The sequence below is a fragment of the Epinephelus fuscoguttatus genome, linkage group LG5 (genome assembly GCF_011397635.1).
Source record: "Epinephelus fuscoguttatus linkage group LG5, E.fuscoguttatus.final_Chr_v1".
NCBI lineage: Eukaryota > Metazoa > Chordata > Actinopteri > Perciformes > Serranidae > Epinephelus > Epinephelus fuscoguttatus.
In genome coordinates, this window is record NC_064756.1 from 21107441 (window position 1) to 21131796 (window position 24356).

Consider the following 24356-nt stretch of genomic DNA (forward strand, 5'->3'; position numbering starts at 1 on the left):
TACATGACTGGCAATAATATTAGCTAATGGTTAGTTTCATATGTGAATCACGGGCACATTATCGAATGTTAACACATGCATAATTATTCTTACATGCCCCTCTTAAGTAACTTCATTTATCATCATGTAAGAGCCACTTAAGTACATATTTATATTTGGTAAAAATGTATACGTTGACACAACATATCATATAGGTTCTGCTATTATTTAAGTTTGCACAACTGTTTCTGTTTATTTTAAATAGTATATGGTAGTGGACTATACTAAGGTTATATTTCTATTTATGTGTTAGAATACATGCACAAGTTATTTACGCCAGATATGGTGCTATAAGGCAGTGCGTATGCGTAAAAGACAATGTGACGTTTGTGTTTGGTTTGGATCGTAGTAAGTTTTTGACTATGTTATGCAGTGTTGAGGTATAATAGTGGTAATGCGTGAGAATATAAAGAAATAGGACACTGAGCCAGTAGTGGACTGTACAAGATGTGATTATGGAAGTACTTGACCTGCCATTTTGTTGTCTTTTTGTATTCTCAATAAACCTTGTTCAACTTTTTCCCTGCCTCGTGTGAGTACTGTGGGTCTCCAGAAAACAGACTCCTCACAATCTAAGTGGCCAAAGAACTGTGGTATGTTGAAACGGCCACTATAACAATGCATGATTTTTTATTACTAGTCACAGCTTTCATTCTGCAGAGATTATTCAAAATGGTACACTGTATGTGATTCTCATGTATTATGAATATGACAGTGTGTGTGATCGTCTAAACTGTATCTGAAGCCTTTGTTGTGAACAAAACCTTTGTACTCTGTACAAATGTTGTGTCATCATTTGTAAAGCGAACATTTCCTGACATGATTCTCTCGTTTAAAGTGTTTATAATCTTTTGTGAAAGTGCTTTAATTATTTAGACCATTCTAAAATCTTATTTTTTTCTGTATTGGTTAGGAGAGCGGAGTAAGTAAATGTTTCCAGTCAGAACTCTTGAAATGTTGGTGTGATGTAGTGAACCAGCATCTGTTTCCACCAGTTTTGAGCAGAACCACTGTAATCAAAGATGTGTCATCAACTGAGGGTGTTGCACAATGCAAAACAGATGTTGACAGGAGAAGCAAAACGGCAAATTACATTGATTATCTGCAAGCTTTTATTCTGTTATTAGATGTATGTTTTTGTCCAAGAAATAGCACTCGACTTCTCGTTTGTTGCCTTCTCCATCCTCTCTTTCCAATCTGTAAAATATATCATGGATGTCGTCACAATTCGCACTTTGGGTTAAGAAAAAGTTTTTTGGTTCCAGCTGAGAAGCAACTTTTCAGGTTCTGAACCAAGTTATTTTCGGTCAAAATGATTCAACAGTTCAACATTAGATGCAGGAATCAGAAGAGAACCTGTGCCATGTTGGTGGAAAAGGGTTATGAGTGAGAGGGATGACATGAGACACAGATCTTATCTCAGATTAAAGATAGTTTCATGTATCTGAGCCGATTGTGCCAGCACTTCATTTTATCTATGCTGTACATATTGTAATTCAAAACAAAAATCCATTGCCGAATACAGCACTTTAATTGTTTCAATCTGGACGAATGAAATACCAACACAATGACAATAATGTGCTCGGTGGACCACCCTAACACAGGGAAGATACACCTGGTGGCACAACCAGGTACTTAAGTGCCTTGCAGCTCAGCTTGAGACCAAGAGGGTAACCATCAACACCATGCCTCTCAAAACCTCAAGATAAGTTCCAGCAGTCTGCATTGTTCGTCTGGGAGGTAGAAAAACAAGTAGCAAGCTTCTTACCTCCTGATTCAAGCCTGCTACATGGAGCCAGGGGCTGGGAAATGCACACTGACTTGGGACAGCGTCTCATAGTTCCAACCAGGATAGCAGCAACCAACTTACAACCAGACCTGGTCCTCTGGTCGAGGTCCTGACAGAGTGCTTTCCTCAAAGAACTAACAGTCCCTTGGGAGGATGCCATGAAGGATGCGATTGAAGGCAAGAGATTGAGCTACAATGACCTTTGCAACTAAAGGCTGGAAAGCTGGGGTGCAACCATTCGAGGTTGGCTGCAGAGGCTTCGTTGCTAGATCCACCACTAGGCTCCTCAAGGAGTTGGATTAATCGGCAGGCCCAAAGGAAAGTGGTCAAACATCTGGCCAATACAGCTGAGAGGTGCAGTCTTTAGCTATCGCTGAAGAGAAAGGATCCCGTCTGGGCCCTAGGTGACCATGGAGGAGCCAACCTTCTGACACACACCCAGGCCTGATCAGCCTGTGGTGGGCCTACCTCAACAGACGGTGTCTTGTGATAAAGGCCGAAAGATGATGTTGAGGTGCACAAATGATGATGTGTGTGGGGGTGGCTCTGCTGGGTGGTCACGGCCAAAACACTTATGCTCTAGCAGGAAGCGAGCTGAAACACTGAGTCCTAACAGATGAATCTTTACAAACATATTTCAATGTCACACTCAAAGAAAATGTTACCTTGAGTACATCCCACAAATAGGCACAGAGAGACACAGCCTGCATTTCGACAACAACAACAACAACAACAACAACCACAAACAACAAAAGTGAATAATCAGAATGACTGTATTAGTCAGCTCATGTGTTATCACAATATTTACGGCTTGATGCTCCAAGCTGAATCACGTGAGCTGTTGGCATATAGTTTCTACCAACACTAGCATGTACAGTGCATGAGGCCATTTTTGGCAGCAAGGTGACTGTATACAATGATGAACCTCAGTAATTTATATGTTGTTTCTTCTGTCAAAACATCTGATATCTTGAATCTATTTATCTGAAACCAGGCCCTCTCCAAAATACTCACATACAAGGTTGTGAGGTCCGACTTGCCACCATATTATGCCTGCTTGTGGAGGCTGAACCCAAATCAGCACTGACCACTGAATCTACTTTCCCCTAAATTAACCAAAAAAAACCCCTGCAAACCCTCTGGTTAACTTGTTTCATCATGTAATTATAACCACATTCACAGTGAAAACTCTTGACACCAATTTAGTTGGATTCGATGCTCCTTTGATCAGAACACACAGTGAATGTTCCCACCCAAGACACATAGTTATGGATGGTCAGTGACTCTAATCTGAACCTCTAACTGTAGCTTTATTTACCTGTATGAGTTTAATTAGGTGTCATGAAAAGGTCAAACCTCCTACCCACAGAGACACACTTAAACTGGTACAGGTAACAGGTTTTTAATGATAACGCGCACAAAGAGATCTGCAAGTGAATTATCTTCGTGTTGATAACAATTCTATATTTAGTTAATAACAGGCTTCAGCAGGAAAACTTCCACAAACACTAGTTTAAATTATAGACAGCAGAATTCAGATTTATGCAAGGTAACAAAAAAAACATCATGAGCCATGAACTCTGTGGTAACTAACAAATAAATCTCTAAAAAATGTTGTCAGCGACAGCAGCGTGAAGAGTAAAGACTCGCACCTCTGAGCTTTATGTGCTTTTTACAATGTCTATATATATAGTATTATAACATAGACATTATGAATACTGCCTACCGTCTTTTAATAGTACAAAGATAAATAACTTGAGTATGTTTCAGGGGGGGAACCTAGCAATTATTATCCTGAAAAGCTGCACGTCCCCATGCAGAAACTCTGTGGAGCTTAATAAAGTTAAACTGATGTCAAAGCACGAACTATCATTCAACAGCAAACACTCAGTGCTGGCTCCAAAGACACCACACTGAGAAAACACATCAGGCAATTACATCAAAGTACTGCTGCCTTTCATTAATATAAGCTTGTCATATTGTAAGAGTGAGATAACTGTGAGGTGTAGCATTGTTGCTAATTCTGCATTCTTCTGAACATCACAGAAATATTTAAATCCATATGTTTTTGAAGATGTGTAGAAGTCTATTTGCCACACAGTATTTTTCTGACATAGTTTAAGTATTAACATCCATTTAAATGACTGTTAAAGTAAATATATCAGGTCACAGGTCACTGAATGTAAAAGCTTTTTCAAGGGAAAAGGTGAGGGAGTAAGTATTAAGCATAACCTTTAAACAGACTTCAGAAATATTATTTGCTCCCTGAGATAGTGGAAATATCTTCACTGGAAGACGCCTTACCATTAAGAATGCACACAGATGTGCACACATAGAAAGATCTGTGACCTTACAGTTTTCTTTAAAGGGCCAGTGTGTAAAATGGGTTGAAAACAGTGACATCAGTGGTCAAATTCTAGATTGCAGGGCTCACTCGCTCACCCCTCCCGTTGGGTAAATGACGGTGGCCTCATACGGACAAAAAGCCTTGCGGATGAGTTTTTCAGGAATAGGTCTATCTAGCGACGAGGTGAATATTTATTTAGAAATCTAAATCATGTTACGATATTGTAATGAATCCCTCACGAGCAGGAGACCAGAGTAGCGTTCGGGAAAAAGGCCAGTTTATTTGAGCACTCCAAAAACTCCGGTAACACTCCAGGGGGTAAAAGACTCCGTCCCAAACTTTGACTCTTCTAGCGTAACGGACACACACTTCATAACTTTACACACATACTCGTTTATCATACCGAGTGGGCACCCCCTCCCCCCTCTGCTCCACCAATCTCCAGCCCGCATACTGACTGACAGGGTAGCCGGTAAACAGAACTCAGCTGTTTATTTAGCCTAGCGATATCTCCGGACTATAGTAGCTGCAATGGACGACTTTGAACGCGATTTTGAAGAGTTTCTTGTAGCGACACAGACCCAGAGCCATACCTGTTTGAGCCCCGGAGCATACAGATGCGGAACTCCATGTGTTTGATGCTGAGCGGGCGAGAAGAGAGGCTGAATGCACAGAATGGGATTCGGTGCTACTGCTACCATCGCTGAGGAGATATATCATCAGGAGGAAAAGCGCTGCAGAGAGTGCATCACAAGGAATGAAGTTGCTTCTTCTTTTCCTCGCAGATGACGGTTCGGGTTCATTCTCTCCTGCTGGGTGGTAAGTGTGGTCCATTCACAAACTTTAGAACTAAAAAAACTTTTCACTACTCTCTATCAACGAACTACTAACACTTTCTGCTGTTTCCTCCTCCTCCTTCCTTCCTTCCGCTGTCTTCGTTGGTTTATTTATACACGCGAAACGCGTTCTCTGGCTGGCTGGATTGTCCGCTCGGTCTGCCGTACATACATGGCAGCGCAAGATGGCGACCTCTCTAAAGCAAGGCCCTTGCTATATATATATATATATATATATAAGCATAGTTATAAGGCTACGAAAACCAAACGAATTTTTATTTTATAGTGATTATACACTTATATAAACATATTAATGGGTAGAATATTCAGATTCAGATTGACAATAAACCATGCCAAATATTACACACTGGCCCTTTAACATCTATCTTGCTTCCAGTATGTCTGTGGTTCACGAAAGGTGCTGGAATTTCTTAAAAGCTGATTACTTCAGTCAGTTTATGTTACAAACATGAATGAAATCCAACAAGTCCTCATATTAAAAAAGGTCATTTGTCAATGTATTTACAAAGAGCCTGCAATATTAGCTGAAGTCCATATCATGTCCAAGCTAGTCTCTGTTTGACTAGCATCTCTTTCAGCATTTCAGTCTTCAGTCGTAGAGAAAATAATTAATGGTGTACCTGATATTTAACTTAATCAGCTAGCTACATCTAATAAAATGTGGCATAGCAAATAGTTACTTGTGGTTATCATAGTGGTTTGGTGACTTGGTAAAGGTGAGTGTGTATTATGGATGTGACAAGCAAAAACTCAATATTCTGACCCTGATTCAAAATGAAAACAACCAATCAGAGCTGAGGAGTCTTTAACGCAGCTGTCAGTCATGGCGATCACAGCTCAACTAATTTTAATATACTGAGCTGTGAAATTAGAAAGCTGGTCGAGCTGGTGGGCAGTGCTAGGGCCTTTGACTATTTCCAAACATTCTCACTTTACAGCTAAACAGTACACTACAATATGTTTCTGAAAATATCCAAGGCAAGAAATAGGCAATGCAGTAACAGAATCTTGATTTTTATTTGATCAGTGCTGCTAGTGTGACAGTTTGGCCACAGTTCACAAGCAGTGACTGACATGATTGACAGCTGTTTTAGAGACTCCTCAGCTCTGATTGGTTGTTTTCAGTGCTCTGTCATCAGTTTAAGTGAATGTCATTAGACGTGGTAGGATGAGGAGGAGGGACATTCCTTTTTTTGCTGTCTCATGTGTTTCCATCAGAATATAAGGACAGTTTCAGCAAATATGACACAAAGTTATTTTCATAAGTTACCAGCTGTGGCTTGAAAGACACAATACGATACAATGCGATGCGATGTGATACGATACGATAGGCTATGCTACAATAGGATAAGCTACGCTACGCTATGATGCAATACGATACAATACAATAAAAGTGCTAAAAAAAAAAGGATAACAATATTACAAAATACAAATAAGATGCAATAAAAGGAAAGTAATAACATAAAATCTGTACACACTATATATACCTGTCACTTATACAGTTACTGTGTGATTGATAGTTGCACGGGATTGAAACACAATGGTGTGTTTCAATTATCCCGTGCAACTAAGTGTTAAGAAATGTAGCTCATAATTATTGCACATAAAGTGGTAGAATATTGCACGGTAGGAAATTACACAGGCTTGTATCACAGTATAAATAGAAACATATGGAAATATGTATGTTAGAAGGAAGCTTACTCATTTGCTGAAGGAAACTCACTTTGACTGGAGTTTGACCCTCAATTAAACTCCAGTCAGTCAAATCCAACTCCTTCTACGCCCATTCACCACCCTGACTCACATACCTTAACTTTCCACATCGCTATGACAACAGTACATTACGTCCTGCCTTAGCACTGAATGTTCTAAGTTGTTTAAAGGTCTTTGAACAAATGGCCGACGCTGTCATTTTTCTGGACAGGACAGTCTTGTGAAGTGGCAGAGTGTTCTTTAATGAGAGGATGAAAAAGTGACCCCGAGCATTCAAAGTATTATTGCCATTTTTTCAACATTACCATCACAGTGAGTCTGCTAAATGGGCGTACAATGAACTAAACTCAGAGAGAAAATAATGAAACTTGTTCCCATCCTCTTTTATGTCTGAGTGTATTTATCCACATGTGTGTGCGCATGATGCACAAGCAGAGCCATTTAAAAACACAATAAATAGGATGAATCACTTATTACGACAACTAAGGAGACAACAGCACTTCTATTTTTCCACTCACAGCTTCTGCATTATGTCCTAGGCTGCCAGGGGCACACTGCTGGCCATTTTAATGATGTTAGTTGAAGCTATTAAGGACGTCGTCACTGAGCAATGGCTGGATTTTAAGAAAATGGTAGTGACGGTAGCGGGGGGGAGGGATGTAGGGTGATCATCTAGTATCTGCGATGAATCTGTGTGCTATGCCATGCCCTCCAGCAGACACCAGAGCAGAGTGATGAGGGAGCGTATTTAGTTGTAGATACAAAGGCAAAGCAAAGACAAGCAGGTTAAAGAAAGAAAGGGAGAAGAGAAGAGATACAATAAGAGCAGTGACTATGTCAAGGGCTGTGGGGGAAAACATGAAGATGGCAGCAGCCCACTCTTAATGAGTCATAAATCAGCTTGATATGAATCATCTCTACAGCGCTATTAGAGCAAAGTGTTTCGAACCTCATTAATTTCCATTAGGGAGCAGCTATCTGGTAAGTTTACTACTGCATCAAATTTTCTCCAAGCCGCTATCTTTATGATCTTAGAATAACTCTCACAGATCCCTTAGCCTCTATATGCCTAAACAACATTACCCTCAAATTTGGGGTCAATCCCTTTAATTTCCAGCAGGGACGTGCGCAGACATTTTGAAGGGCGGTGACTCATTTCAAACTACTCTGTCCCCAAACCACATCCTAATGTTGGCACAACAGATCAGACAAAATAATATATGAAATATAGAGCCAATGTAGCATTTATCTAAACGAATGAAAGCTTTACAAAACTTCAACAAAACTTGCAGAGGTAACTTTTGTGTATACCCGCTGGAGATAAAGTATTTAAGAAGCGGCTGTTAGATATTTCACTCGTAATGAAAGCTCCTGCTTTGAAAGCAACTTTGCAAAGAAACATTTCCTTTAGCTGCCTCTCTCAGCTTTTTCCTCTATCTGCCTCTGTCACCTCTGTGAGGGCACTGTCACTGTAAGCAGTACACAACATCCAGTGCAAAGCATCACTTACAAAGCTACATTAAGTTTAACTCACCACAGTTAAGCAACTGTGCACCGCACACTATGTAATGGAAGGTGATTAAATCTGTATAAAAGAGTTTATGAGCGTTATAGAACTGGAAATTTCTCTAAATGTCATTCCACAATGTAAGGGTTCAAGGCCAACGGTTGCAAGAAACTGCTAATTAACTGAGCAATTGGAGCCAATTAAGAACAAAACACCACACAGTATAGGCTTAGTTTGCAGGCAAACATGCAAACGAACCATAACTGTGGAGTTAATCCCCTGCAAAACAACACAGGTTATTTATTTGTGATAATTAAAACATTTATGTATTGTTCATTTAAACAGAAATAAAAAAAATGTATGTACAGGTCATTTAAGCAGCAAGAAATGCAGAGAGGAAGAAATACGCAGAGGAAGGATTTGTGGAGCTCCTCCATTGACAGAAATGAATGTTGACTCTGAGGACGATGACTTCATCGCTCAGTCAATGGGAGCTTGGCAGGCTTTCCACAATCATAATTATAAGAAAAACTGCAGCAGCAACAACAACAACAACAATAGTACTTGTAGCAATTATAATAATCATTATTACGTATTTGTTTGGTAGGAGTGCACTTCTACCAGCTAGGGCAAACGAGCAGCGACTGGAGCCACTGGAGCCTCTACACTCACTATGTCTCTAATTTGCAGTCGCATGCAGTGATGGAGAAAACCAGCCATGCTATAATGAAGCCATGCTATAACTCCTCTGTCTTAGCACCTGTCTGCTTAACTCTATCCAGTCAATCATTCACTCAAGTGCGGAGCACCAATTAAAGTGCACTATTTTAATACACTACAGGAGCACAGCATTAGACTACTGATGTGCTCTTGGAGGTGTGAAATCTATATTGCCTGTAAATACCCGTAACATCTCCTGTTTTCTTACCAGAGAGGTGAAGATGTAAGTGTAGTAGACTGACAGCATCCCCAGCTCTGATGCCTGCAGAACAAAAGACAAGAAGGACAGGAGGGGAGAGATAAAGAAAAAAGCGTAAGCGAAAGGAGGCACAAAAGGCACACAACAGAAATTCGAGGATTGTAGTTTGAACAAAACGATGTTAAGATGGAGGTCAGAGAAACGGAGGGAGGTGGGGAGTACAAAACACAGAGCACAGAGAGAGAGTCGGGAATAAAGGGGCATGGAGAGAAGTTGAGAGGTCAGTGATTCAGTGTAACTCAAACTCCACTCTGCCGCAGACAGATCAAATCCACATCTTGATAAGACCAGACACATTCTTATCTGACGATGGCTCTCAATGGAGCAATTAATTTCTGAGGTGCATTAGTATGCTGCTCGACACTCTGTCTTACAATTTGATTAAATCAAAGTCACAGTGAGGAGCAGTTGTGAAGGACAGGGTGAACTTCTCATACTTTCATTTCATTAAAGTTATTAGCAAAAAAGAAAATCATCGAGCTATAGGCTTCTATTTAATCACACTGCGATGCACGTCATGATTAAAATCAATAAATATCAGAGTAGATACACACACACATATATATATATATATATATACAGTATATATATATAAATCTCAAACCAATCAGTGCCAAAGATCGTCCTCTTTTGTCCAAGAACATGTTAATACAAATCAGCATTTAAACCTGAGTGATATCCTTCCTGAGCATAAATTAACCCTTATGCTCCTTCTGAGACGCTACTCAGAGAGTGTCTTTTCTGCACCTGGCTGCGCTGAAATTTACATATTACCATAATAAACAGCTTCCACACTAACATTGCTGTAAGGTTGTGTAGCATCAGAAAGCGTTTAATAACTGATATTTAGCTGTCATTTCTGCAAAAAGCGTAACCTCTTAAGTGTGGGTGTTTGTGTGCCATTAGGAGTGTACGCCACTCAGCTGTTGAATATTCCGCCTAAGTGTTCTGCAGAAGCATAAATAATAAAAGAGGAAGGAGTAGAAAGGCATCACTTACAGTACATAGCAAAAACATCCAACTACAATTTTCACTATTAAACTCTGAGTGACCTCTCATGATGTCTTTATGAAGCTTCCTTCTGTGAGTATATTTAGCATGCTATAACTCTGAAACTACTTGTATGATGACTATGTAAGGTAATTATTATGCTTCAGGGAAGGAGTTTATTAGTATCCGCCCTGGGGTTACACACAGTAAGTAAAGTTAGCTAATGGCACAAGGTTGTTGATATTTTTAATGCAGTAAGTAATATTTCAAACACACTTTTCTTGGGTGACTTTTGCCTTTAGAGGGATAGTTATGATTTTTGGAAGTGGGGTTGGGTGAGGTACTTATCCACAGACAGTATATTACATACAGTAGAAGTCAGTTGGCACGCCCCTAGTTTAGAGAAGCAGGTGGGAGTCTGACACAGAAGCTAAGCAATGTACTGCTATGTATGGAGGTCAGCCACAGAATGTATTTTCGGCACCTAAAAAATTGTATATCACGTTAAGGTAATGCTATATTGAGAGTATTTTCATCAGACACCTGTTACCTTTCCATCAGACAGCTCATTCCAGCTGGGGAGCAGTTCCCCATCTTTGCTCTCATCAAAGCCACCAGACTCCACTGACAAAAAACGATAATTTTGTCTCACTGAACACAGGAGCTATTGGTCTACTGCTGCTTGGGTCAGTTAGTCAGTTTGTGTGACTTTGCTGAATCAGAACTAACCCTTTTAAACACCAAAGTCACACAAACAAACAAACAAATACAAACAAAATGACTGAGGTAGAGGTAGACCAGCAGCTCCTGTGTTCAGCAATGTTAAATCACTGCTTTTCTCAATGGAGTCTGGCTTTTAGGAGAGTGACATCACGGCTTAATTTTCCTGTTACATTAAGGTAAAGCATTGAAAATACTCTAAATATAGACCCTTTTACTGCTGGTAAACAGTATGATGTTTATTGGTGGGCGGGGCTTAGCTGGAGGCAATCAATTCTGCACAGACATTGGCTAACACTAACTAGTTCTGTTGGCTTGTTTTAGACAATGGAGGAGGAAGATGCAATTCAGAAATTCTCATTTTGAGTGTCAGTGCACACTCTGGCATAGAGCGCAGAGTGGAGTGAATGTGTGATTAACTTAACCAGTTGTTAATTCATATAGAAATATAACGCTCCACTTCTTTGACCAACAGGGCTCTCATTTTAGTGTAGACCATTAGACTGAATTTGGGAACACGCCATGTCAGGTCACTCACTCTCCGGGACCGTGAGTGTTATTTGAAAGAGTAAACACTGACCAACGGGACCAGACTGGCCGACCCATATGCTGTCACTCAGAGGATGAAGGATTTGACATGACTGCCGAAAGGTCGAATGGCCGACTTTGTGGTTGAATACTACTGTTTGGCTATCAAAGCTAACATTAGCTAATGCGCTAAAAAGCTAGCGTTACAGAGTAATCCAATATTCCTCTTAATACCTCCCAAATTTCTGATGAGGTGTACCTGATAACCTTTAATAGACATAACATAATTTATCCCGACAACACTAAATACTTTCCCCAACCTGATATGAAGTGTGCGCTGTACATACGAGCACTGCATCATTGAATCACATTTAACCACAGCTGTCTTCGTTTTTGTTGACAGGCAGTGGTAGCTGGTATGCGATCAAATTTAAGTTTTGAGTCATGACCTTCTATTCTGGATCCCAATGACATGACAAGACGACATTTCAAGACTCCTATGTAGCCTACACCCCTCTGGTGGCGAGTTGTGTTTTGCCTCCAGCTAACGAACTGACGTTAATGTGACGTCTGCCATAACACGGTCTATAGCGTACACTTAAACTGATATTGTTTTAGGTGGCTAAAATACGTTTTGTTATTAAGCCCATCTGCAACACTCAATTGCTTGGCTTCGATGTCAGACTCCAGCCTGCTTCTCCAAAGTGGGGGTGTGCCGACTGACATCAACTGTATTTAATACACTGTCTATTCAAAAGTATCCCATAGAATCCAACTTCTAAAATCTGAACTGTGCCTTTAATACCTCACCAAACAGACACTGACATTATGACCCAAATCGCCTTTGGTTGCTGCCCACATCCCTTTCAGAAGATTCAATGCAACCAAAACACGCAGCTGATGGAAAATATCCTTCTGGTTTCCTTTCACTGCATTCAAAATGAGCTTCCCTGCCTTTTTTCTCCCACTTTTTGATCTTCTTGTTGTTCTACCGCAGCTTTTGGTCAGAGTGCATGCGGTTTGCACGCCCCCATATACTGGGCTCACTATCTATCCCACTCTGGTTCTGTATAGCTGTGCACAACAGTGGAGGCCTGACTGAACGAGATTACATTCACAATGCCAACACTGCTGACCTAAACCCCTCTGAATGCTAAAACCTCAGAGAGTGAGACCTTTGTCTGACGAGGGTTTGATGTAAGATGTAAACAGACAAATAAGGGGGAATGTCTTGCATGACAAAAGACGATTCTGTCCCCTCAGACAAGCTGGGCATTCTTATCACCATCTCAGAATGGCATATATATATGGCCTGGGCACAGCTTTGATATGTTTGGCAACAAGGCACTCCTCATGAGAGGCGGGACTGCCAACTTTCCCCCACCCTGCTGTAGGATTGCCTCCTCACAGACAGACAGAGACAGACAGTGTGAAACATAAAGGAGACAAAAGAGTGAGCGATAGAGGGATGGGTGTACAAGACCACACGAGGAGGGAGGTGTGAGGAAACAAAGTGAAATAGTCTTCTCTGGGGCAAAGAACAGAGAGTGTAAGAGAGAGCAACTCCATATCGAGACGGAGGAGACAGACGGAGAGAGAAAGGGAACAGAGTAGGAGAAAAAGAAAGACATCCCACTGTGGGCTCCCGCTGCTCTGTGGCCCAGGGTTACCAGGGTTGCCATGGTGACTGGATGACCATTGATGGCAGCTTGATTGAGGTGAGAGACTGAGACTGAAGACTACTGTGAGATAGAGAGTGAGACTAAAACGGCAAGAACGAGGGGTGAAGCAGGAGAAACATCTCTCCTTCTCCCATCCCCCTTCTGTCTCCAGTTATCACCTCCACTCTAGGCATCCATCCATCGTCTTCTAGAAATAATGAGGTGCGTATTAATTACTAAGAGGCCATATGCTGCTGCCAAACACCCTCACTTCCTCCGCTCCCACGATCGCCTTTACCGATGACATCAAGGCTCTTTACAATCGTAAGTCTCCAGTCAGGAGAAGCTTCAGCAATATGTTGGAGGTTTTAATAATGTTCTGAGACGTTAATTATTCGTATGTGCCATTAGAGAAAACACATACAGGTCATACTGTTAAGGCTAGTGACAGAAATAGAAGTTGATGGAAAGTTTCTCCACTCACTTGATGAACTTTATGGCTTAATTTATAATTATATTTCTGCGTAAGAGGTGTCTTTGGAGGAGGAACCGACAGATGGATGATAGATTAGAAGGACATGAAAGAATCCGTCCACTTGATCTACCTCACTGACTTACAACACAGCTTGTTTTAATCCGCAACATGAACTGTATTAGAAAGTAGACAAAAGGGCTTCTTCGTTTTATGAGTCTGTCCTTACTCACACTAATCCACTTAACTGTGCAGAATTCTCACTTATGGCAGATGAATCATTGGAGTACAACTTGATTTAATGCTCTCATGCATATAATTTGATGTAACAGGTTTGTTTGACAAGATTGCCTCAATTCATTTGCCTTTTATTTTGGAGTAGGTTTTTGACTCTAGACTCTGTAACCCCTCTGTCTTTTAAAAGCTGTGCCCACTGCCAAATGTGCATAAATTCATGTAATCTGTCTTCTGATTCGAGACGGCAAATGGATTATAGCGGTGAAAAGGATATTTCCCTTTTAAAATGTTCCTCACACTGTTTGTGTGGGGAATACAACCTCTACTTTTACAGGTCAAAACTGGAGATGAACCAGCTAAAGAAATTTCCAGTTAAAGAAATCCTTCTCCGTATATACAATTATTTTTAGCCTTGAACACTTCTTGCCACTGGCATTTTTCAGTTACTTTTCCTTCTTGAGATCTATGAGAGTTAAAAGTGTGGATCCTGGGAATTTCCTATCGCTATAGAGCTCCAGACTACAGACATGGAATAAAGACAAGTTATTGGTGCATGAATAACCACAGCTATCATGTGAACCATACTAACCCGTTCCAAAATGATATGTGACATGGTGGCATTGGCATCGACTATAATAGTGGCAGTCTTGTCATCTCGGATCTCTTTCAGGAGCGGGGTCGGGTCGTTGCTGTCATCAAGCATGCGCACTGACAGAGTCTCCTTAGAGATGAGGAACTGCCTGAGGAGCTGCTCCAGGTTCAATAAGCCTGCCGGTAAGACACACACACAGACACACACAAAGAAAACACATAAGAGGGTTATTTGTAATGAAGGGAAGACACTCCCAAGGAGGTGCAGTAATAGTCTTTTTAAAAAGTTGATAAAATACATCGCCAAAAAGTTAAAGAAAGTCAAATGAGAATTAAGAGAATGATGGTTCATACTGTAAATGCAATATAAACTTAAAGGAGCAGTGTGTGAGAGGGACTGAGCGGCATCTAGCTGTAAAGATGGCAGATTGCAACCTGCTGAAACTCCCTCCAGTTAGATTTCCATCACTATTCATTGTTCAGGAAGTTTTTCTGGGAGCCCAATTATCCACAGAGGTTTCGTCCATCTTTAAAACAAACACACCTGGTGATTTAAACTGGTAAAAAAAAACACTGAATAAAGCAGGTTCGGGTTACAAATCGAAGTGTTTCTTGGATATTGTTCAGCTTGTCGGAGACAGGTCGCTAGCCCAGCACCTGCTAATGTGTGCTCACCTTTATGTTCTGATAACTTATCACCTTCAAACAAATGCTCAAGACCTGATTTTTGGACAATCAGACGTGAACATTTCGAATCAACGCTGTCATTATTTCTGGTTAACCTGCTGTTAACCTTATGTCCTTGCCCTCTGCATGGGTATGTATGCAATATCTGTTTTACTAACAGCATGGCTAACTTTCTGTTGCATGGCTTGTGTGTTAGTGCCTTTGACCACACATGATGACTATTGTGTTTTATCTATGTTTACTTTCTATTGCTGCTCTGCATGTATGAATGTAATGCTTAGCTGTGCGTTGGTGCCTCGTGTTGCTTGCATGTCTGTTTGTGCTAACATGCTGTTTGTTGTTGTTGCGTTACTGTATTGAACTGGTGCTCTGCCGTTGCTTGTTGCTTTGCCTCTGTTCTACCTTGACAATTTCTAATTGCTGAGGTTAATGCTGTCTTTATGTCTTTATGTTGTCTTTGTCCTGTGAAATTTATCCTTTTATTGGTTTCAAAACATCTTGCCAAAGGACTGCAGTTGAAAATTAGCCAGCTGGCTAACACTGGCACATTTACAGAAATGTTGATTAATGTGCGTTGTCCTTATAAATAAAATAAAGTAATAGTAATAAAGATGTTCAGAAGGTTTTTACTGGGTGCCAAATTATATGTAGAGGTCCCTTCTCCTCCCAAATAAACGGGTAAAAGCACTGAATAAAATACTTTGACTTGGAAAAATCAGTGGTTTCCGATAGGGCTGCCACAATTAGTCGACTAATCGATGACTAATCGACTATGAAAATAATCGGTGACTATTTTAGTGATCGACTAATCGGTTTGAGTCATTTTTTATAGAAAAGTACTATAAAATACTCTTATTGCAGCTTCTTACGTTCAGATATTGGCAGCTTTACACACTCTCTCATGACAGTGAACTAAAACCCTTTGGCGTGAGTACGAAACAAGACATTAGATGAAATAATTTTGGGGTTTGGGAGAGACAGACCAACATTTTTCAACATTTTAACACATTTTTTGGTAAAATGATTAGTCGACTAATCGAAGAAATAATTGACAGATTAGTCGACAATGAAAAATAATCGTTATTTGCAGCCCTAGTTTCCGATGCTGTTTGGCTCATCACGGAGGGGCTGATGGGAAAACGTGAGTGCCCCTAAAGCCAGTGTTTTGTTTGTCCATTTTGGGCTTCTATAGAAACACAGTGGTGCAACATGGCAGACTCCATGGACGAGGACCCACTCCCCATGTAGCTATAAACAGCCTTGTAAGGTGACAACATTTTCAGGTGATTAGACACTTAAGAAAATGCACTCAGTATATTATGTGACATTTCTGCCCATTTATCCCCTTAAATCCTACACACTGAACCTTTAATAATTGCACACTCTCCCCAAGTACTAACAAGTGTACCTCTTGTTTGCTTTTCTGCCACATTTTACAACAATGAATCCATACAGACATGTCCACGCAGAACAAGTGGACTGATTATCTTTAATTACAATTACTGCAAAGCCATCAAACACAAAGGGACATTTCAGCAACTTCTCTTGTACTCCATCCCATGGTAATAGACCGTTTGACTCTACTGAGGTAAGTGGGATTTGCCCTAATTAAAGCATGGCCGACTTAATCAAAACGCTCCCGGCAGCATTTTACCAGTCACTCTGCATCCATATATAAGCCGACCCTGAGAGGTTATTGGACTAATTTTCCATATAGGAGTTTAAACTAATTCGTGAGGTGTTATATCGGGGAAAGACAACCTGAGTGAGACTCATGAGTAGTAAACCATGGCACTTAGGTGTGATAGTTACATTGGCCTCACCTTGGCAATTTGGCAGATCTCATCACCCTCATATAACATTTCTTGATATTGGCAAGGAGAGTCATAAGAGAAGGACGTAACTTTGGGGAGAAGGACTTGCATTAGCTGAGCATCCACCTGCTTTTTCCATTATAAAGTCATAATGAAATGGCACTCTAGACTTTGGCGTCCACAGCTTTTTTTATGTGATTCCTGCAATGGCGGCAGCAGAGTAGTTCATCTGTCACATGGAGACCAATTCTGGTGCAGCAATTTAAAGTTATCAAGCTGACTCCTTTAGCTTCTTCACAGCACATTAAAACAAGCTACAGTACTGCCCCAGTCACCGGCATCATGTCTAATAGCTTCTGTAATTATGTCTCAGTGTCTGCCTGTCTGTCAGCCTGTCTGTACGGCAGTATATCACCGTATGTGTTTGTCTTCCTGTACCTGGCTACCTGTGTCTGTGCACTCATGAGACATCACTCCTGGCTGCTGCTCGCTCGCCTGGCTGTGTCTCCAACCTGTCAGATCGGCTTCCTCTGTAGTATAACGCAGAATAACTTTGATGAGCTTGAAATAGCTTCTGCTAAAGCGCCCTCCTCGCCTGCCTCCTGCATCCACCCTCTGAAGCTTCTTGCCGCTTCTTGCTCATGACATTAGACACTGTACTAGATGCAGCTGGCTAAACAGCACACACACACATTCACACGCAAATAGAGTGACACACAGAATAAAAGCCCATATTCTCTTTAGTGTTTTGGCTGCACAGGATTCAAAGACAAGTCAGAATCTTTTTTCACTTGGGTGTTTTACAGCAGCCATGTTGCTCTCTTGCTGTTCGCTCTGGTGAACCAGTTTCAATCAAACGAAACCATGCAGCTGAATGAAAAATGTTCTCTCCTTTGGTTAGACTTGTATAGGTTCCTGTGCAGAGAAAGAAAGTTCTGTGGGACTGTGTGTGTGTGCATGTTGTCCTGTAAAGTACGTTTCTCTTCTTTTCCACTGAATTAGAGGCGATCTGTGTGTATCTGTGTGTGTGTGTGTCCTTGTACCTCTGTCTTTATGAGGACCATGTTTATTGCCTTGAAAATGAGGTCATTTTTGAAAAGTGAGGATATTTCAGCTAGTCCTTACTGTTTCATTGGGCTGTTTGAAGGTTCAAACTGGTTGTATAACTAAGATTAAAGTTAAATTAAGGTTAACGTCATAATAAGTTAAACCCACTTTTTGATACAATTCATGGTGGCCATTTGCCAACACTACTGATTCTCAATGTATGTACATTTTGCATTCACCTCCTTATATAGTAATACCAGGGTTCCCACGCATTTTAACCAATTCATCTCCATAACCTTTCCACAATATTTTAACCCATTTTACCCAGGTTTGGGTAGGCCTATAGCGATACATTATTACAAACACATTTGTGCCACACCAGGCATTTGTGAATGAGAAAAATTCTAGCAGCTTGCAACTTTACTCACTTGTTAAACACATAGATTCTGAAAATAATGGGCGTAGCTATCATGACATCACGCACGGGTTTGTGGACTCCCGTGTTGAAGCCTCGACTTTGGAATTTAAGTCATTGCTATCTTGTGTTTTTTTGGAACTAGAAGTGACAACATTTGGGAGAAAGGCTGGCTCTGTGAAGGAGGGAGCGTAGATCTGACTGAGAAGCAGGGGACACCATCGGCAGACAGCCTGACACTCAAAGTGGCCCGCCTTTAATTATGTGTAACTTTAACCTTAATAAAAATTCAACAGTCAAGTAATATAAAAAAAAATCTGGCGACCTGTCCAGGGTGTATCCTGCTTCTCGCTCAGTGTCAGCTGGGATAGGCTCCAGCCCGCCATGACACTGTATCGAGATAAGTGGTTATGGAAAATGAATAAATGAATGAGTTACATAAAAATTCAACCCCTCTACAGTTGTCATTAATGTTGAAGTTAGTCGTGGAAAGCAAATCCATTTTTGTACCAGGCTGTGAATCTGTTTATATCTGCTGTAAGGTTGGGCATTTCAACATGAGGGACAGAGGAGAATAACTTGCCTCAGGTGGCCATTAAGAAGCAGCAAAGAGGAAGAACAGCAACCAAAAATGGCTGCAATTTGGGGGGACAATGAGGTCTTGGAGTTCCTTAGAGGCCGTACACATGCCGCATTTTTTGCGCCCTCAAATTCATTGTTTTCAATGTAGACACATGCCGGTACACTCAAACACCAGAGCGACGCTACCGTGGCATTCCCGAGTGCCTATTTTTCGGGACACAATGGCTGCGCCTTGAGATAAACTGAGTTCAACTTTTGGAATTCAGCAGCATGCACCGCATGTCGTGTGACAAGGAACAACCAATCACAGCTGACAGATATCTTTCCCTTCTTCCGTAAGTATTAAGTCTGTGATAAATACAAAAAAGTTGATCATTTTAGTGCAGTGCTGCAAGAGCTTTTCATCTGTGCCACTAGGTGATAGGTCTGCACACTTATAAACAGCACCTGGAAGAAGATCAGCTCTGCGCTCAGGATTTCAGGTAAATAAGCTATGATACAATGCTTGTTAAGGTTGCTTAGCAACCTCAGATGCAACCTGCTGCTGGGCTCTTGGAAGCTGTAGTAGTGCCCAGTACCTGACCTTGTGTTTTCCGGGCGGTTAAAGACTAGGCATATGTACGGCCACTTACCCTTCAAGCAGAGAGGGAGATCAGCTGCCATATAACACAAATGATAAACTTTTGTTATTGCCATGTTGTGCCATTGTTTCCTGTCACGCCTGTCAGACCTGTCACACCTGTCACACCTCTTTTGCAGTACACCAGCATCACACACTAGGGCAGCTTTGTGTTGCCTTTGTTTGGTTCTGTATAAAAGAGCAAAGTTGATGTAATGAAGGAACCTCATAGTGGCCCTATTGCGCAATCTCTGTATAAAAGGGCTATTAAGTGGTTTAACATTTCACCTTGCTGCAGTGATGTACAGGTGGACTCCAGGACCCTGTAACATCACTGCTGGGCAGGGGTCGCGTTAACCGGATATTATTGGTCATTGACCGTTTATTTGCAACAATGACCAGAAAATCTGAAGGCCGTCGGTCATTTTGACCGGTTGCAATTACGATCCCTGCCCACGTGGTGGAGTGCACACTGAAGAGCTATGGACAGGAGGCTTTGGAGCGCGTCTGTGACCACCATGGCTCACACACCGGTGCAGCTGAACCACTGGTGCAGAAGGAGCGCATGCTGCGGGATTTCCTCCCGGTGAAACGAGTGCTTGCAGGATCAGGAAACCCCTCATTCAGAGAGTCTCGCCAACTTCTGGTAACTTCTCTGGGAGAAATGTTCCCCGACTTTAAAACTGTGGCTGAAGTGGTGCTGGTAATTCCAGTTTCCAGTGTGGCAGCAGAGCGCAGATGCACACTTTATAATTTGCTTGTTAGATTTATTAAAAATGAACGAATGAAAACTAAATGTCTTTGAATATCTTTATTATCATTTAAAAACAAAAATTAAAATGACCAGTAAAAATAGATTATGACCGGATTTTTATGACCCTGTCGGTCAAAATGACCAGCGACGAAAAAGTCTAGCGCAACGTCTGCTGCTGGGTGTGGTCACGGGTGCAAGAGAGCACATGTCTGACCATTTCTGATCACCCATCAGGCCAGGTGTTAAGGTTTAAGATAAGATTGGAAGTAGTGGTTGAGCATGCGTTTTAAAGTTAAAATTTGAATCTAAGGAATGCATTATCAAAGACGATCCTCACACGTATTCAGGTATAAACTTCTGTGTTAGTTACCACCTCATTGGCATGGACGACACATGGCTCAGACTCTCTCTCAGGCGCACAGATAAAGGTGAGAGTTGACATTCAAGTCAGGCAACCACTAATTTACCTTTCACACACTGTCACCACAGGGTGCCTGCATGCACGCACACACGCATGCACACACACAGCATTTACCTGTGAAGGTAGTACAGCAGCTGAATACGAATACTCTGACAGGTGTAGGTGAATTATGTATAATGAAACCTTCGGTCACAGACTAAGCTTTTAACACAGACCCAAAAGGCCTGATGACAGCCGTACATTATGATGATGACTCATCATTTAGCCTTGAGCAGAGTGTAAGACCTATTTTTATGACTTTGCCACCATAGGGGGCACCACTTTAAAATGTTGTAGGCAATATCATGTGTCAAAACATTTAAAGTATGTCTGAGCATATTCCCCTGCCCATTAACCCAAATAACCATAAAAGTATAACCATCAATAATCCACCTGTCACACAGTGGCGGTGCTGATGTAATGTGCCTCTGCTGATCATTCCTGTTGCTCCTGCAAACAGCATTAATATTCATTCTTCATACATCACACTGGAAACCACAAATGACTTATGCTGCATAAAGCTTCATTTGTAGGTTTCACATCTTGAGTGTGATATTACCGTGTGACAAGTGGAAGTGCTCAATTGCCAAAACAACCACGGTAGACGCTTTGAGTAAATGGCAAAAGGCAAAGATTGCAGAGTTCAGGTGAACCTGATACATTGGAGAAAAGCCTCATACAGAGTGTGTCACAAGGGATAGCTCTGTTTGAAAGGTCTCTGGCTTTTTATTTTGTCTTAAAAGTAAAGGTAACAGTGAAATAAATTATGGGGGAAGATAGCAAGAGATGAAAGCTTCATGCAGGAGTTTAACCCAGAATGTCACAAAGTGTTGTTTTTTTTACCTGATTTTATACACATTTTGAGTTTAAATGTCAAAATTTTGAAAAAAAAAAGCCTTCAAAACATTGCAACTGTTTTTGCATCGATAAAAGCAAAATGCAAAGTGCAATGAAAGCAGCCTTCGTGAATAAATCATGATGCGCTATATGTGAGGCATGAGAGTTAAACATGCACTGAGGAGACTAAAATTAGCAGACAAAAACATCAGATCTGTGTGCGCCGATGGGGGAACTGTGACTGTGCCTAAATCCATTTTGTATCTTTTCTAATTGAGAAAAAAAAGTAAGGCTTTGCACTTTACTCTATAGCAAGTCAAAATACTGCATGTTGGCACCTAAGCCCACAAACTCTACCCACTCTCCACAGATCCAAAAATGTCATTCAGTCAGGAACACTTTAGTCAAAGAAAACTTTATTCCATTTGCAGTATTATTTTTGGCGGTATGGCTCTGTTCTGAGGCCTCTGCCTTTTCTAGACATAAGTAGAAAGCCTCCTCCACACACCTATGTGGAGAGCCTTAAGGCAAAGAGAGCACACCTCTCTGCCCTTCCACATGCAAACAAGGAAAGCCCGAGGCAGAGAGAGCAAACCTCCCTGCCCTTCCATGCGCCTACATGGAAAGCCTGAGGCAGGGAGAGCAGCAGCAAAGCAACCATGGGAACAGAACAGAGCAGCATCAATGACAAACAGAAATGATACTGATAAATCAGACACAGCATTAAAAGGAGGAGCTGGGGTGGAGGTGGGTTGCAAAGCGGCTTGCAGAGGAAGCAGCAACAGTAGGCAGGCCAGAGCAGTTTAAATAGGGCACCCTGAATGAGATTTGCCAATTGGTTACAAAGAAAAGAATCATGTGATCTCTAAGCTGACTCCCTTCCAGCAATTAACTGCTACATCAGTTGATTGGCTGTTTGAGATCAGCTGATGTAGCCGGGATGTGAGCTGAGCTTGACATTGTGTCCTGCCTGAACTAACGCCATGCTCAGTTTTTAGTGAGTCGACTTAAGTCAAAAATAAAAAAGCAGGAGTCTAAGGCCAGCTGCCTTCCATCTATTCAATGACAAGCTTTAAAAACCACAGAGTGCTGCTACTTCTAGCACCATCGCCACCACCATCACTTTGACTACTGACATCAACACCTTCAACAGGATCATTAGTGGCCACAGCATAATTACATTACATAATTATTAGTCATTAAGACCATCCCCTGCAATTACTATGTTCCCGTCATTCTTACACCTCTGTATACATTCCTCTTTACAAGTCATTGAGATGTCTCTTCCACCTGACTAACACTGATTACAGGCTAGTGATGCTAATACTAAATAGAAATATGCAGAGACAGTAGGTCAGCCCTAAAAAACAGTGAGTAATAGAGAATTGTAATTCATTAGATGACACAGGCATGCAATCATCACCAGAAAAAAAAGAGCAATTAGCATAATGCACACTGTAAATAAATAAAAAAAAAAAACATCATGGTGGAAAACTGATACAATAAGTGCTGCTTTCTACTGTAGCTGCAGTGGGACATTGCAGTAGGCTAACATGGCAAACCTTGCTCTCCACCTTCCACCTATTAAGGTGGAAAAATGCTCTGCAAGCATTTGAGACCTACTGTTTCATTGAACTTTGAAATCCTGTACTTGCACTGCAGCTCCAGTTAAATTTCAGAGCTTATGGGATGTTTCTCTTTCAGCGTACTGACAGCTGCACCAATCACCTCCCTAATGAAAGTGCACTGCTGTAGCACAGAGCGGGAACAGCATGCATGTGAATGTGTGCACAGTGTACGTGTGTGCTGCAGGCGAATGTGTGCGTGCATTTTTACACGTGTCTCTTTTAATTTACCAGAGGCCACAGCCACACAACATGTTGGGCCACCCAAAAGTGTAACCACATTGACACTATTCTGGGCCAGTGCTACAGCGCTGCATGCACAGACTTCCGTCCATAGTGGAGGTTAGCTAGATTAATGTCTGTCCTGGTGTGCACTGCGCCTTTGGGCACAGCTCCACCTCCACTCCTGCCTCCTCAGCCATGGCTGGAAAATATTCATGAATTGGCCACGCTCTATTAGGCTGTCACGGGCTTGGGTGATTAATGAGGCCGGCACATGTGGACGAGCCACCGACAGCAGGCTGCCAACCAACCAACTTACTGTGCGAGCTGACGGGGAGGGGGTGGGGCTGGGTGAGCCGGAGCCAAAGTTGAATGGGTTTCGACTGATGCTACTGCTGAACACGGACCTCTACACACACATGCACGGATGCATACACACACATAAATCCAGGCACACTGCCATTTGCTGCATTTTTTATTGAATGAATGAGGGTCACATGAGAGGGTGCAATCAATACGGCCACGTCATTTCCTGGAATGTCTCCCTCTTTTTGCCAATGTATAATTCCAGTGTGGTTACCACCTCCCCTTTCCTCACCCCAATCACTACATTTCACCTCTGCCACATCTGCCAAATAGCATCCTCTCCTTTGCTCTCCTCTCCTCTCTCATTTCGGACTCCCCTTGGTTCTTTTCTATCTGCCTCTCATCTCCCCTCATTTCATTTCTTTTCATTTCATTTAATTTCCTTTCCAGTCCTCTCTTAGCCCACTCACACAGAGTAAGAACCTTCCCACCAACCTGCACACCCACACACATCCAGAGGGAAGAAGAAAAGTAATGCTAAAATGAGTTTCCTTTCCC

General features: G+C 41.6%; 1 protein-coding gene across 3 annotated transcripts in view; it reads right to left on the reverse strand.

The window, feature by feature from the left end:
* Positions 1-24356, reverse strand: part of grik4 (glutamate receptor, ionotropic, kainate 4) — a 421740-nt gene that overhangs the window by 103523 nt on the left and 293861 nt on the right. For all 3 annotated transcript variants that reach the window (XM_049576055.1, XM_049576053.1, XM_049576054.1), the window contains 2 exons: positions 14429-14607; positions 9181-9234 (listed from right to left, as the gene is read on the reverse strand). In XM_049576055.1, coding sequence (XP_049432012.1) covers positions 9181-9234; positions 14429-14607 — 233 coding nt within the window. The remainder of the gene's footprint in view (positions 1-9180; positions 9235-14428; positions 14608-24356) is intronic.